Source organism: Bos indicus, chromosome 8, assembly GCF_029378745.1.
Source record: "Bos indicus isolate NIAB-ARS_2022 breed Sahiwal x Tharparkar chromosome 8, NIAB-ARS_B.indTharparkar_mat_pri_1.0, whole genome shotgun sequence".
Classification (NCBI taxonomy): Eukaryota; Metazoa; Chordata; class Mammalia; order Artiodactyla; family Bovidae; genus Bos; species Bos indicus.
This window is the reverse complement of record NC_091767.1, coordinates 46,647,602-46,662,470: the sequence shown is the minus strand read 5'-3', so window position 1 is coordinate 46,662,470 and position 14,869 is coordinate 46,647,602. Positions and strand designations below refer to the sequence as shown.

The window sequence follows — 14,869 nt, the reverse complement described above, 5'->3', positions numbered from 1 at the left end:
GACAGAACTAAGATATTGCATGACTCCAGTGAATCAGGTGAACCAAGACAGAACTGAGATATCGCATGACTCCAAAAACTATCTTTCATGATGATACCAGTCCATGTTATACCATCTCTCACTTGGTTAATCAGCCAGCCAAGTATTCACATTTCTCCAGTCAACCGAGTGTATCAACCCATTTACTAAAATCACAATTTACTTTATGAAAAATATTGTGCATCTATGTTTCTTTGTTAGTCTAGATTATCAAAAGAGAGACAAGATTAATACTGAGCCTCCTGTTAATTAATCCTGTCTCTTTAAAGTGCCCCAAAGATAGCATCAGCTTAATTACTTAAAACTAAGCCATTCTATGGGCTTCCCAGATGGCTCAGTGGTAAAGTATCCACCTGCCAATGCAGGAGACTCAGGACACATGGGTTCAATCCCTAGGTTGGGGAGATCCCCTGGAGAAGGAAATGGCAATCTGTTCCAGTATTCTTGCCTGGGAAATCCCATGGACAGAGAATCCTGGTGGGCTACAGTCCATGGGGTTGCAAAAGAGTCGTACCTGACTTAGTGACTAAACAACAACAAGCCATTCTACAATGCCGCCTAGAATTGATGTTAAACTCCCATAATTCATAGAATCAGGAATGTTGAGTACTGAGAAAACATTTCCTATCTGCAGTCTCCTGGCATTTCTTTTTATTTCCCTTTGGCTCTTAAGGGTCATCTAGATTTTCTGGTGATCATAGATGGAAGTTCTTTTCTGGTCCCTTTAACTCATTTTAAGCAGGTTTTGCAAACTGGTCGCTCGTGGGCAGCACCTGCCCACAGAGGGCTGTTGTGTTGAGCTGACAGTGATTGTTAAAATTCACTCTGAATGCCTTTGGCCTGGACATGCTCTCTTCTGCCACAGAACCTTCCGCTGGTCTCTTATGCTTTGCCTGCTTCACGTACTTCCTTGATCTGCCCTCCCATAGGGATTTGGTCCTCAGACCCCTAACTTACAGCTTCCAGTTTATCCTCACCATCACCCTACCTGTTGGGCTCCACTTTACAGAAGTTTCCATTTGAATTTTCTCCTTGACAATAACAATTTAGGCAAACTGTAATATACATCATTCCTTGTTATCATCTTTTAATCTAACATTATCTTTCCCAAACCAATAGGCTCTGTAGCCCCCTTTTTCCACTTTACCTAGATCCGAAAAGTATTAGACAATGACTATTAATAGTATTTTATAGTTACAATGTTTCATAACAAAGAGAGAATAATTTAGAATATATGAAATTTATAAATAATCCCCAAATAGTGTAAGTCATAAAAGAGGAGCTTCAGTCACTTGCCACTGTATCTTTTTCTAAAGCTGATCTTTGCTATCTCCATTGATAGATCCAAGTTTAACTTTTCTCCCCTCTTTTGGTCCCAGAGTTAATTAGAAGGATAACTGGCCCAAAGGGAAGGGTCGTTGTCATCTTTTATTCACTAAGTCGTGTCTGACTCTTGGCAACCCCATGGACTGTGGCCTGCCAGGCTCCTCTGTCCATGGGATTCTCCAGGCAGGAATACTGGAGTAGGTTGCCATTTCCTTCTCCAGGGGATCTTCCAGACCCAGGAATCAAACCCAGGTCTCCTGCATTGCAGGCAGATTCTTTACCTAATGAGCTATGAGGGAAGCCCATAGGAAAGGGGTAGGTAACCCTAAAATTCACAAATTATATTATCAGTCTATGGATAAGCAAGAGTTCACTTTAGCTGCTCTGCATCATTGTCTTTGATCAAAAAACCTGTATCAGTATACCCCTTGCCCCTATAAGAGCCCCCACAACTGGGCTCATGTGATCTGAAGTTGTTTCTGCTCTTCATCCTACACCCATCCAACTGCTAGCACTCCAGGGAATATTTGAAATTTAGAACAGGCATGACCAGCCAGTTGTCTTTTTCCTTTTACCATAGTTCCTTTAATCACATTTTGGGGTTATCAGGAAAAAAAAAAAAAGAATTTTCTAGAAGGTAGGCACACACAATACAATAATCCTTCAGTTCAGTTCAGTCACTCAGTTGTGTCCGACTCTTTGCGACCCCATGAATTACAGCATGCCAGGCCTCCCTGTCCATCACCAACTCCCGGAGTTCATTCAGACTCACGTCCATCGAGTTGGTGATGCCATCCAGCCATCTCATCCTCTGTTGTCCCCTTCTCCTCCTGCCCCCAATCCCTCCCAGCATCAGAGTCTTTTCCAGTAAGTCAACTCTTCACATGAGGTGGCCAAAGTATTGGAGTTTCAGCTTTAGCATCATTCCTTCCAAAGAACACCCAGGACTGATCTCCTTTAGGATGGACTAGTTGGATCTCCTTGAAGTCCAAGGGACTCTCAAGAGTCTTCTCCAACATCACAGTTCAAAAGCATCAATTCTTCGGCACTCAGCTTTCTTCACAGTCCAACTCTCATATCCATACATGACTATTGGAAAAACCATAGCCTTAACTAGACAGACCTTTGTTGGCAAAGTAATGTCTCTGCTTTTGAATATGCTATCTAAGTTGGTCATAACTTTCCTTCTGAGGAGTAAGCGTCTTAATTTCATGGCTGCAGTCACCATCTGCAGTGATTTTGGAGCCCCCCAAAAATAAAGTCTGACACTGTTTCCACTGTTTCCCCCTTTATTTTCCATGAAGTGATGGGACCAGATGCCATGATCTTCGTTTTCTGAATGTTGAGCTTTAAGCCAACTTTTTCACTCTCCTCTTTCACTTTCATCAAGAAGCTTTTTGGTTCCTCTTCACTTTCTGCCATAAGGGTGGTGTCATCTGCATATCTGAGGTTATTGATATTTCTCCCGGCAATCTAGATTCCAGCTTGTGATTCTTTCAGTCCAGCGTTTCTCATGATGTACTCTGCATAGAAGTTAAATAATCAGGGTGACAATATACAGCCTTGATGTACTCCTTTTTCTATTTGGACTCAAATTCAGACTTAAATTGAAGAAAGTAGGGAAAACCACTAGACCATTCAGGTATGACCTAAATCAAATCCCTTATGACTATACAGTGAAAGTGAGAAATAGATTTAAGGGACTAGATCTGATAGAGTGCCTGATGAACTATGGATGGAGGTTCATGACATTGTACAGGAGACAGGGATCAAGACCATCCCCATGGAAAAGAAATGCAAAAAAGCAAAATGGCTGTCTGGGGAGGCCTTACAAATAGCTGTGAAAAGAAGAGAAGCAAAAAGCAAAGGAGAAAGGGAAAGATATAAGCATCTGAATGCAGAGTTCCAAAGAATAGCAAGAAGAGATAAGAAAGCCTTCCTCAGCGATCAATGCAAAGAAATAGAGGAAAACAACGGAATGGGGAAGACTAGAGATCTCTTCAAGAAAATTAGAGATACCAAGGGAAAATTTCATGCAAAGATGGGCTTGATAAAGGACAGAAATGCTATGGACCTAAGAGAAGCAGAAGATATTAAGAGGTGGCAAGAATACAATAATCCTTAACATATTGCATATTGAAGTTGAAATTTTCTGTGCTGCCAGAATCTTCTTTTGAATGCCCTTTTCCTTATCACTTTGGCCGTTAGAGGCTGGTTGTCTTAGGACCTGGATTTCTTTTTTTAACCAGTCTATAATAGAGTGCCCTTTGATGGACTTCTGGCTGTTGCTTTCTTGGCCTCCTGGGAAGAAGAACCACCTCATACCTTTCCAGGTTTCTGTTGGGTGCCTATTGTGATTGTGTCTTGAGTTATTCTGAAATAAGTCACACAAGATCTGGAAATTTAAAAGAAGGAAAGAAAAATAAAGTGTCCCTCCCATACAACATCTTTCTTTCCAAATCCCTTTTTATTTTCTTACTTAGTCACTGCCATATGTATCTCCTTGAGGATTCCTTTTGATCCATAAAATCTTACCATTCTTACCTCCATATGATTTCCTGAGTTATTTGACCAGAGTCAGCTCCTGGAAACTACCCCTATGAGCCAAAACTCTTGATTTGTTTCTCATACCTATTTATATCTGTAATGCATGCCCATTGACAAATTAACTTTTCAAGAATTCTTTTTAAAGATTAAGGGAAGAACTCTATGTATGGAATAAGTGTATGTAAGTTTGACTCTAGGAACTTTCCTCTTTTTTATAACTCCTATATTAAACCCCTATCACTTATATCAATGACCTAACTGACATACAGTCAAGTGATTAAACACATCCAGGATTCTGAAAGAAAACAGATCAAACAGTTCTGTTTTTTTGTTTTTTGTTTTTTTTTTTAATTCAAGTCTTACATTCCAAAGCCCCTCAGAGCCCACAGGAAAGTTAAGATTTGGTGAAGAATAGCTCCTTGATCTTGTTCTAGAATGTTTCCCTCCCCTAGTTCTACCCCCTGGAGCCATACTTCTTTATCTTTGCTCTTGAGGCTCCCACTGGGCACCTCCTTGCTTTCCCAGAGGACCCCCTTCCTCCTTGTACCTCTTCTCTCCCTCCCATTCCTTAGGGTCCTTAGTGTCTGGGTTCTGTTTATTCCCCACAACCAAGTCCTTACTCTTTCATTGCCTCTTGGTGCCTTAGCTCAGCCTTTCACTTGCTAGTTTTCTCTGCAGTGTTGGATTCTGGAACTAAAGTGAGGTAGGGTGCGCAGGGGGGTCCCCACAGTGCAGGGAGATATCTTCCCATGCCCAAAACAATAGCCACATGCAGTTATACTCAGAGAACATCTTTATCTCTTTCCATACCAACCTTGTATATACCAGACTCCAGGAAAGGACAGGAGAGGGAGGAAGAAAATTATCCTGCATTTTGTAACTCTGCCAACACTGAAAAACTAGGTGGACCCAGTACCTAAGTATCCCAAACAAAAATCCTCATTCTTCAAAAATGTACCATCTGTCCCACTCCTGCATTTAATGAAATAGTATTTTTATCTACTTACCGAAAGCATATTGCATTGCAAAAACGAACTGTAATACTTGCAAACTCCATAGGATAGATGATGAAAAAGTCAATTGTAAGTCTCTAAGACTCACAAAATTATTATTGTAAGTAATTTGTTTCTTGGGCTACGTGTATACCACAAAACAAGTGAAATAGGAAAAAGTTGAATTTTCTTTCTGAACCATCTGTGCTAGCTGGATGAGTAGCATTGGGTTTGCCAGATACAGAATTGCTCAGTGTACAAGTCTTTTGGAAATATACCTGAGCATCATGGCAGAGTGTGCCTAGACCCTAGAGGTGCTAAACTGGCTATGGAGCAGCAGAAAGGAGCAAAAAAAAAAAAAAAAGTTTCTGAAGCAGGGCTCTTGAGAGCAGTCCAGAAACTTAGACTGATGAAGGGAAACTGAGAGATAAAAGAGCAGAGTGAGTTGTCGGGGGGCATGGGAGGGTGTTGCAAAGGTAAGAGAATCACATATTCCCACTCTGGCCAGCAGAAGTAGGCTTTTATACATGTTTGTGTTTTTTTTCTAAACCTATAGGTCCCTCAGAGAGAGAAACCACATGCCTCTTATATCTCCTTCTGGCATTGAAATATATATTCTTCGCAGATAGAGGTGTTGCTATTGTTAACACACCACCACCACCACCATCACAACAATTGGAGGGACCTAGCTCTAATTCCTATCATCTTTTGTAAAGCATGCAACCATGTTCCTTTTAAGGGTCAATGGTCAAGTAATTTTCTGTGCATATTGGAAGAATTAGGAAAGTATCTTTATCCTCTCAAAAAAAGTTGTGAATAGATCTTTTTTAGATTCTCCAAGATTTGCCTTTTGACATTTAAAAGTGAAAGTTTAAGCTCAAACCAAAACTTGCCTTTGGTTTGTCCTTTCCAAGTTAATTTGAACAAGTGAAAAATATGGCACAATTTTATTTTAAATATGTGGTCTCTGTCTTTATAAGTAAATGGCCTAGCAACCCATTAAACAATTGAAATCAAGTTTGTCACAGTGATTTGTTCAGTGAGCCTTTCTTGACATCTGGCAGGTATTGGGCTGTCAACATGGAAATGCAAAGAGGAATATGAGACAGATCACACCCTTAAGAATAGGGACTATAGAAATAACTGGGATAGAAAGCACCTGGATCAGCTACCTGGAAAGACAGAGAGAGGCATAGGATGATTTATTGATAGCCACTCTAGAGTTTACCAAAAATTATGTAATCTTGGCTAAATTTCTTGATATTTGTTTATCCTTTATTAATGAAAGGATCGGGTTAAATAAGGTCAACCCCAGGTGACTCAGTAACAGGACCATATCAGTTCCTTTGGAGGTACTACTTTCTAAAAAGATTGTTGTGAATAAGAACAACAACAAAAGATTATTATGTATATGCAAAATAAACATAATCCCAGTCCATAAAATACAAATTTTACATGCACACTACAGTAAGAATAGCTACATTCTACAATTCTACTGCAAAACTGGGTAAAGTCATCCAAATGAAACATTCTCATTTTGCTGGTAACTGTTAAGCCAACATCCTAGTCCTTATTTAGGTCATTGAACCCTGCCCCAAGCCACAGTGAAGCCAGGAGGGCAGCAAAGAGTGGGACTTTGGCCTCACTCCTCTTCAAGACCTCCTTGCCTAGGTGTTTAGTTGTTGGGACTGAGCATGAAGTTTCCCCGAGGGAAAGGGAATTAGTAGCTAGAAACTGCTGGATTCAATCAACTCTCAAGCCTTTTCTAGCTTAGAAAGATTGGAGTTCTATGATTCCCAGTGACAGGGTCACAGCCATCCTCTCCTCTCCACCCCTTCTCACTACCCACACCCCCTCAGTTCCCCCCAGTAGGACAGTGATGGCACTAAGTTGGGGCACAATTCTAAGCCCCTCTGTCCCTGCTCCACAGCCTCCTGCAGAGAAACTACCCAGAGTGACTCTGGTTCTCTCTTCCTGCCCAGGGTGGAGAATATGTCCATGCGGCTGGAGGAAGTCAACGAGAGGGAGCACTGCATGAAGGCCTCGCTCCAGACCGTGGACATCCGGCTGGCGCAGCTCGAAGACCTCATCGGGCGCATGGCCACAGCCCTGGAGCGCCTGACAGGTCTAGAGCGGGCTGAGTCCAACAAAATCCGCTCGCGGACCTCCTCGGACTGCACAGATGCAGCCTACATTGTCCGCCAGAGCAGCTTCAACAGCCAGGAGGGGAACACCTTCAAGCTCCAAGAGAGTATAGACCCTGCAGGTGAGGAGACCTTGTCCCCAACTTCTCCAACCTTAATGCCCCGTATGCGAAGCCATTCTTTCTATTCAGTCAATATGAAAGACAAAGGTGGGATAGAAAAGTTGGAGAGTCTTTTTAAAGAAAGGTCCCTGAGCCTACACCGAGCTACTAGTTCCCACTCTGTAGCAAAAGAATCCAAAGCTCCTGCAGCCCCTGCAAACACCTTGGCCATTGTTCCCGACTCCAGAAGACCATCTTCATGTATAGACATCTATGTCTCTGCCATGGATGAGCTCCACTGTGATATAGACCCACTGGACAATTCCATGAACATCCTTGGGCTGGGAGAACCAAGCTTTTCGGCTCCAGTACCTTCCGCAGCTCCTTCAAGTAGTGCCTATGCAACTCTTGCACCCACAGACAGACTGCCAAGCCGGAGCACTGATTTTGAGGACATCACTTCCATGGACACTAGATCTTTTTCTTCAGACTATACCCACATCCCAGAATGCCAAAATCCATGGGACACTGACCCTCCAATGTACCACACCATTGAGCGTTCCAAAAGTAGCCGCTACCTAGCCACCACCCCCTTTCTTCTAGAAGAAGCCTCCATCGTGAAATCACATAGCTTTATGTTTTCTCCTTCGAGGAGCTGTTATGCCAACTTTGGGGTGCCCGTGAAAACAGCAGAATATACAAGTATTACAGACTGTATTGACACGAGATGTGTCAATGCTCCTCAAGTGATTGCTGACAGAACCACATTCCTGGGAGGTCTTGGAGGGAAAGTGGAGGAATCGTTGTGCTGCCATCCCGAGCGAGAGGCAGAACTGAGTCACCCCAGCTCTGATGGTGAGGAGAATGAGGCCAAGGGCCGGAGAGCCACCATCACAATGCCCCCCCAGGAGGGTGATAATTCAGACAGAACCCTGTCGAACAACATCACAGTTCCCAAGATAGAGCGCGCCAACAGCTACTCAGCAGAGGAGCCAAGCACACCATATGCCCACACCAGGAAGAGCTTCTCCATCAGTGACAAACTCGACAGGCAGCGGAACACAGCAAGCCTGAGAAATCCCTTCCAGAGGAGTAAGTCCTCTAAGCCAGAGGGCCGAGGGGACAGTCTGTCCATGAGGAGACTCTCCAGAATGTCTGCTTTTCACAGCTTTGAAAGCAAGCACAACTAAACCTTCTAATAAGCTTTGCAGGAGGCTCAAGAATCCAGCCCTCAAATTCTCCCTGAAATTCACCTATTCCTGTTTCTTGAAACTCACCTGCTTTATTCTTAGCTGAGCAAAACAAGTCATTCCTTGGGAGTTGTTAACTAAAAGGTGACTTCTGGGTCACAGATCAAGAAAACATTTGATCTGGCCCAGTGCAAAACGCAGGGGATTTAAGTCATGTTCACACTTGATGGGTAGGGAGGGGAAAGAGGGAGAAGAAGGGTTGAGATGAACGTGTATAACTAGTCATTTCAGAAAGCCATGGGCTCTGGGAATGATTGGGGCATCAAGCATGCTCCATGCCAGGAGGCATCTTTCCATTTCTGACCATTATCAAGAGTTTTAGGATGCAGGGCTAAATTGCAAAATAAAATAAAGTAGCCAGCATATAAATGAGATATTCTAAACTTCAATTCTGTTTTCTTTTCACATTGGCTCCATCACTGGTGACTGATGAAGAGCATCCTTTTTATTCAGTATAAGCCGGCAGCAAGCAGTTCTACCTAACGTCCCACATCCTTCTCATGCCAACACTTCTGTAATTGATCATTATAAAGAAAAAACAAGGTAACAGTCATAGTTCACCTGTCTCTTATATATTCATTTCTGGTGCCACAACTTTTATCTCTTTTGAAGAAAATAAAGGGAAAAGAAATGCCTTTTTGTATTGCAATCAAAATGAAAGAAGAGTTGATGTTAAAAACAATTGTCAAGTGGTTTATTATATACAGTGGGCATTCAAGTATAGTCAAGTAAGCTCAGGATGAATGTAATTAAATAATTTTATATTTTTTAATTTATTTTGTATCTCACCTATCATCAATGAAGCCACTCACTGAATATAATAGTGAACTTAAAAAAAAAAATAGTAGGCAGAACTCACCTAAAACTGCCATATGAGATACTGCTATATTCCCACCATCTATGTTATGTGTGATGCTGCTTGTGTGACCCTCATTATGTGTATGAATCCACCATGTCTTCTGAACATCTCCAGGATGTAACTGCCAATTTTCCACACCACCTATCACATGACCATTTTGTATATGAATATCTGGTTACATGTGGATATTTTCATACCTAGAGTTTTGCCATTTAATCTGAGCTCAGCATAAATTTAATTGGAATTTTTCAAGGGCTGGTATCTTTTTTATGGAAATGTTCCAAAGCACTTTTTAGGGAAGTTTCAAAACCATAAATAACCTTAGAATTGACTGGGAGTTTGGTACCAACCCAAGCCATCAGTAGCAGGCATACCATGAATATTTTTCTTATACACAGAGCTATAAAAAAGATGCGGTAGACTAAAATAGAAAGCAAATAAACATATAAAGAGTTCTGTAGTATATGCTGCTTATATGCATTTACACAGAGAGACATGTTAATATATAGTTTATAAACAGACATATAGAGCTTTCTTAAAAGGCTTGGACTTTTCTATCATCTTGAGATATAACCAGGATTTTTTAATATCCAAGGAGTTCCATTGAAAGAGTTAATTATATTAAATTTTGACATGTTGAAATTATAAATTTTTAAAATCCCTATGACCTTAGCTTTTCCTTGTACAAAACTAGAGTTGCCAACATGACTCACTACCTTCCCTTTGCCTCTTTTTTCTGCGGAAGCACTTGCTATCATGGCATCTCGTTTAGTCTGGTTTCTCCTGCACAAAGAGATTATTTCAAGTACCATCAGAATAGATGTACGGTTCTAAACCAGATAGTTTTATGGACTCTCAAATATAGGCATATGTTTCTAGATCAGAATCTGGACTTAAAGTGGGATAAAGAAATTTTTATCAAATCTTTGGATTCCTATTTGGATCACTGATTTAAAGGAGAATAAAAATCTTTAAGGAAAAAGACTTAATACTTCCTGGTTATTTTGTTTTTCTGTAGTTTTGAATTCCAGATTTCTCATTATGTGAAATCAAGTGAATACATGGACAAAATCTCTAGCCTTTAAATAACAAAAACCAAAATCTTCTGAACAAGCTTTTCAGGTGTAGAGACAATGATGTTGCTGCATATAAAGAATTAAACAATTCCATCTTCACTCCTTGGATTTAAGTGAGTAAGAAACAAGTCACCAGAGTCCCTCATATATAATTGCTCTAGAAACAATTATATTTTTACTGGCCATTTCCCCTCAATAAACATGTATTTGGTCTAAGAATAGATTGGTCTATTGGTCTAAGAATAGGTCTAAGAATATCTAAATCTAAGATAGACTTAGTTGCCCTAAAACTTCCTTGAGTCATGAATCTCCTTGAGGATCTAATGAAAGCTCGGGGCTCACCTCCCAGAAAAAAAAAAAAAATGTATGTACATGTAGAGTTGCAATATAACCTTAAAGGGTTCATGTACCCCTGGTTCCATATTGATTGATAATGAGGAAGAGGAACCATGTTTATTCAAAATCAATGCAGCTGTAATAGGCACTTTACATTTCAAGACCATTTCTCTGTGATTCTCAGGAAGGCCAAGTCTCAGCACCAGAGTTTAAACCCAGATTTTGTTACTTTTGTTCCTTGGATTAGCTCTTGCTAGTTTGATATATTTACATCCTAAACACTTTGATGATTTTAAATATGGAGCATACTTACAAAGCCAGAGGCTTCTCTAAATCTGTGGAGGAATCTAGGAAGGAGATGAAATTATTATTCTTTGGTCACAGAGCAGGATATCACAGCACCTCTAGGGCCTCATTCTGGACCAGATTGAAAATAGGGGAAAGAAATTATGAGCATGAGTGTTTCCATTCATTGTGATTTCTGGAGAGAACCAAACCTAGGAAACAAAGTATTTAACAGCCTTGACCTTGTGACTACCTGGTCCTTTTGTTGTGCATGAAATGAAGTTCTTAAATCTTTTGTGAAGTGTATGAAATATATAAGCCAAATTTAAGTGACTTTAAACACAACCTGTATAACTTTCATGAGCCATTTCTTTCCTGTGCATTTACATGTGTGTTATGTTTCCATCCATTTCTTTCCATTTCTGGGTGTTCTGCACACCAATGTGGCATTGATTCTGTGGCCTTGTACGGTCAGCTTGTGTCCAGACCATTTATTTCACCATGTCCCTGATCGAGGGGGTATTAATTACCTTCTCTGTGAATTAAGCAGCCCATGAGCAGCAAGTTATTGAGGAATATAAATAAAGTCATAGAGCGCTCAAGGAAGTAATAGCTTTGGTTTAATCATATGCTTCTAAGGTGCCAATTTTTATATACTACTATATGTAATGATTTGTTCTAAATTGCTCAGTCCTTTTGAAAAAAAATGTAAGGATGTTTAATGAAAATTACCTTGGGAATTCCTGATTAATCAACAAACTTTATATTTATACTTAGAAACTCTCTCCTGGGTGGATTTGAATGAAGCTGGAAAGCTTGGCTATAATTGGCGGGGCTAGTTTGTTTCTCCAGCCAGAAGGTATATTAGGGGTCAGAATGCAGCACTTTACAGAACTGGATTTTTTTTTTAAGTCTAAGCTTCCAGGTCTAGGATATTATGTAGCACTTGAAAGTTCCCCCTTAAAAAAAAAAAAAAAATATATATATATATATATATCAGAATTATCAAATAAAAATGTACTTGTAAGAAACACAAAATGTGTTTCTTCTGAATGTTTCAAACGTATTCTAAAAGATGGTTTCTATAGATAATATTATGGTAGATAACTGGATAGTACATTTTTTCCACTTTCTAAGGCTATACAGTCTAATCTTTCTGAACGTTTGGGCTGTTTAACTTCTGTAATTATATATTATCCAGTCATCAATCATGCTATATCTATAAGCTATACTGTTCAATGTGTGTGGGGCAATGCTGTATTATAAAACACATGTAAACATATATGTAACCCGTATTTAACTCAGCATAGTTGTAGCATGTGGTTGTATTAATGAACGTTACAGGATAACTTTATAATCCTTTACAAATCTGTAACATTCAATAAAGAAGCACATGTTGCAAGGATTAATGATGTTCCCAACTCCATGTTATTTAGCATCCTCATGAAATGGGTACTTTTGTTCCTGATCTGCTTCATGTTTTCCACATTCCCATAGACCATTGTAAAATATTTGTATGAGCTGATGTGCATCCTCTGACCAGCCCTGCAAGCTGTGGTAGGCAAGTTACGGTTTTGTGAAAGATGAACTGGCATGTTATGCAAAAACTATATGACAAATTGAAAATAATATCTTAAGCTCCAGTTGAATTAGCTGTTTGTTTACATCTGCTAACCCAGTGTGGAAGCAGTGTACAGTATTTTAAGTATGTTCATGTAGTAACACTAATATGTTTGTTTCTCGATAAAGTGATGCTAGTGTGTAGGTGGCTATATACTTGCTCTAAATACTGCATTATAGCTCACTATTCTTTAACAATATTAATGTGACTTAAATGAAGTAATCCCTCTCCAAATCCAGTCTTAATTTTTGTGGCGACAAAATGCATGCACTGCTTTATGCATTTATTTTAACTTTTTAAAGGCACTTAATGTTTTACTGTTGCCTGCTGTGATACTTAAACCAGTTAGGAACTCACTCAAATTGTTGGGCTTCTTACACTGTTTGGGGATTATGTCCAATTTAAAAAAATTAAAAACAAAAAAGTAACCAAGGATTTTTTACTATTTTTTTAAGCTCTGAACAAATAATATGGAATAAAGTATTAACTGCAGGGCCTTATAGCTATGTAACCTGGAGATAGCTAGCCAACACCACTTGGGTTTACCAAGCTCTAGTGTTGGTGCATCTGTGATACATGAAGGACATATTTCTGAGTCTTTAGGGCCATTGGGTGCAAGTTGCTAAACCAGAGATGAGAGTGAGGAGTCCATTCAAGACAGTGTAGAAATCCACGTATCAGTATGGATGAATCCAGTGGACAATAGGTAGGAAAAGCTCCTACCTTGGGGCTTTTCTCACATTGTGTGTGAGCCTGGCCTGGGGGAGGGTGAGAGATGGGTGACTGCGTGTCTCATTGAGCACAGGGGGACTCTGAAGAGTCTGCCCTTCAAGGAAGTCACCATTTCATTGTGAAGAGCCATTCAACATCTGAACAAGGGAGGATGAAACTTGCATAGTCTTATAAATGATGGCTCCTCAAAGAGTAAAGAGAACTTTTCTGTCAGCCTGCACTGGCCTAGGCTTTCTTTTTACCTGTCAAACAGTCTCTTTCTCAGATTGGAGTCAATCAAAGGAGCAGTTGGTTCTGATTTTAAGGAAAACAGGATTTTTTTTTTTGTACTTCATTTGAGAAGTTGGTTGCGTTACCTTTTCTCTGATGAATTCCTTGCACTGATCACTGTTAATGAAATCAAGACATGACCATTTCTACATGTGTCTAAGAGGAATTCAGTGGCCAAGTAATCCAGGTGGCAGTAAGAGTGAGGTAAATTTTCCCTTCCCTAACTGACCTGCTCTCCCAGCCCCATTAAACCTTCAAGCCATTGCCCGTTTACACAAAGTTTGTGTGCTGGGAAGTGAAAAGAATATGTATGGCTAGAAGGCCATAGTTTTCTGAAGAGCGTCAGTGCCAACCTTGACCTAGGCCTTCCTCTGGAGCTGGGGGGCTGCTGAGGGCTGGGGGATGCAGAGAGAGGTTCAGCCTTGGGCCTGGATACACAGCCTTCTTCACCCCCTTAACGTTCTTCCTTGCTCTTGGCCCAGCACAAGGTTTTATTTTTTTTTCTGCCAGACCAGTTGACTTTATCTCCTATCACCTCCATACCCTCTGGACCCTGGCAGAGGAAACTGAACCAGCGGCTGCAAGCCTTCAGACTTTGTCCAGCCCTCATCTTCCCACTGACTTAGCTTCCTCCCCGCAAGTTCACCCCATGCTCCTAACTTCACTGGTGTTTGCATCAACCTCATCAATTCTTTGCCTGTCTGAATCCCAAAAGAATCAGTCACATCTTTACCCCAGCTTATCACGTATCAGCAGCAGCAGCCATCTGCCTCTAGATTGTGGGGTTGCAAACGCAAATACGTGAAGCGGCTGGATCCAGAACACAAATGCGGCAGTTGGGCTGGGAAAAACAACAGGAAGAAGTAGGGTTTACAGGGCTTGAGAAAACACGTGTCTGCTACAGAGACATTCACATTCAGATTTGCAAACATTGTGCTAGCCAAACGTGTCTGCCAGCAGCTTTCAAACCTGGAGGCAATAGTTTGGGACCTCTGAGTCAGAGCCAACCAGGACCATATTCCTGATTCCAACTTAGTGAATACATAAACAAAATACGCTGAAAATGGAGGTGGGAGAGAAAGGAACTCACCCTATTCAGGGTTCTTTCTGTTCTCTCAAATGATATGTGCATGTTTATTTGCTAGCTGCATCATTCTGGACCTAAATGTGGGATCTTTGTGAGGAAGATTCAGAAGAAGAGTACCATAGCATTGTATCAAGGCTTATCTGCTTCCTGCCACTACAGTGTCTGACCTGAGTTTATATTGCTTCTCCTGCTGTTCAGAACAGT

General features: G+C 40.6%; 1 protein-coding gene across 7 annotated transcripts in view; it reads left to right on the top strand.

The window, feature by feature from the left end:
- The window catches only part of TRPM3 (transient receptor potential cation channel subfamily M member 3), a 612,207-nt gene extending 599,199 nt beyond the window's left edge, over nt 1-13,008 (top strand). For 4 of the 7 annotated variants that reach the window (XM_070794646.1, XM_070794648.1, XM_070794647.1 and 1 more), the window contains one exon: nt 6,887-13,008. In XM_070794646.1, the coding sequence (XP_070650747.1) occupies nt 6,887-8,339 (1,453 nt within the window). In that variant the 3' untranslated portion in view covers nt 8,340-13,008. The remainder of the gene's footprint in view (nt 1-6,886) is intronic. The other 3 variants (XM_070794651.1, XM_070794652.1, XM_070794649.1) reach the window with 2 other exon arrangements.
- Nucleotides 13,009-14,869: the final 1,861 nt, after the last annotated feature.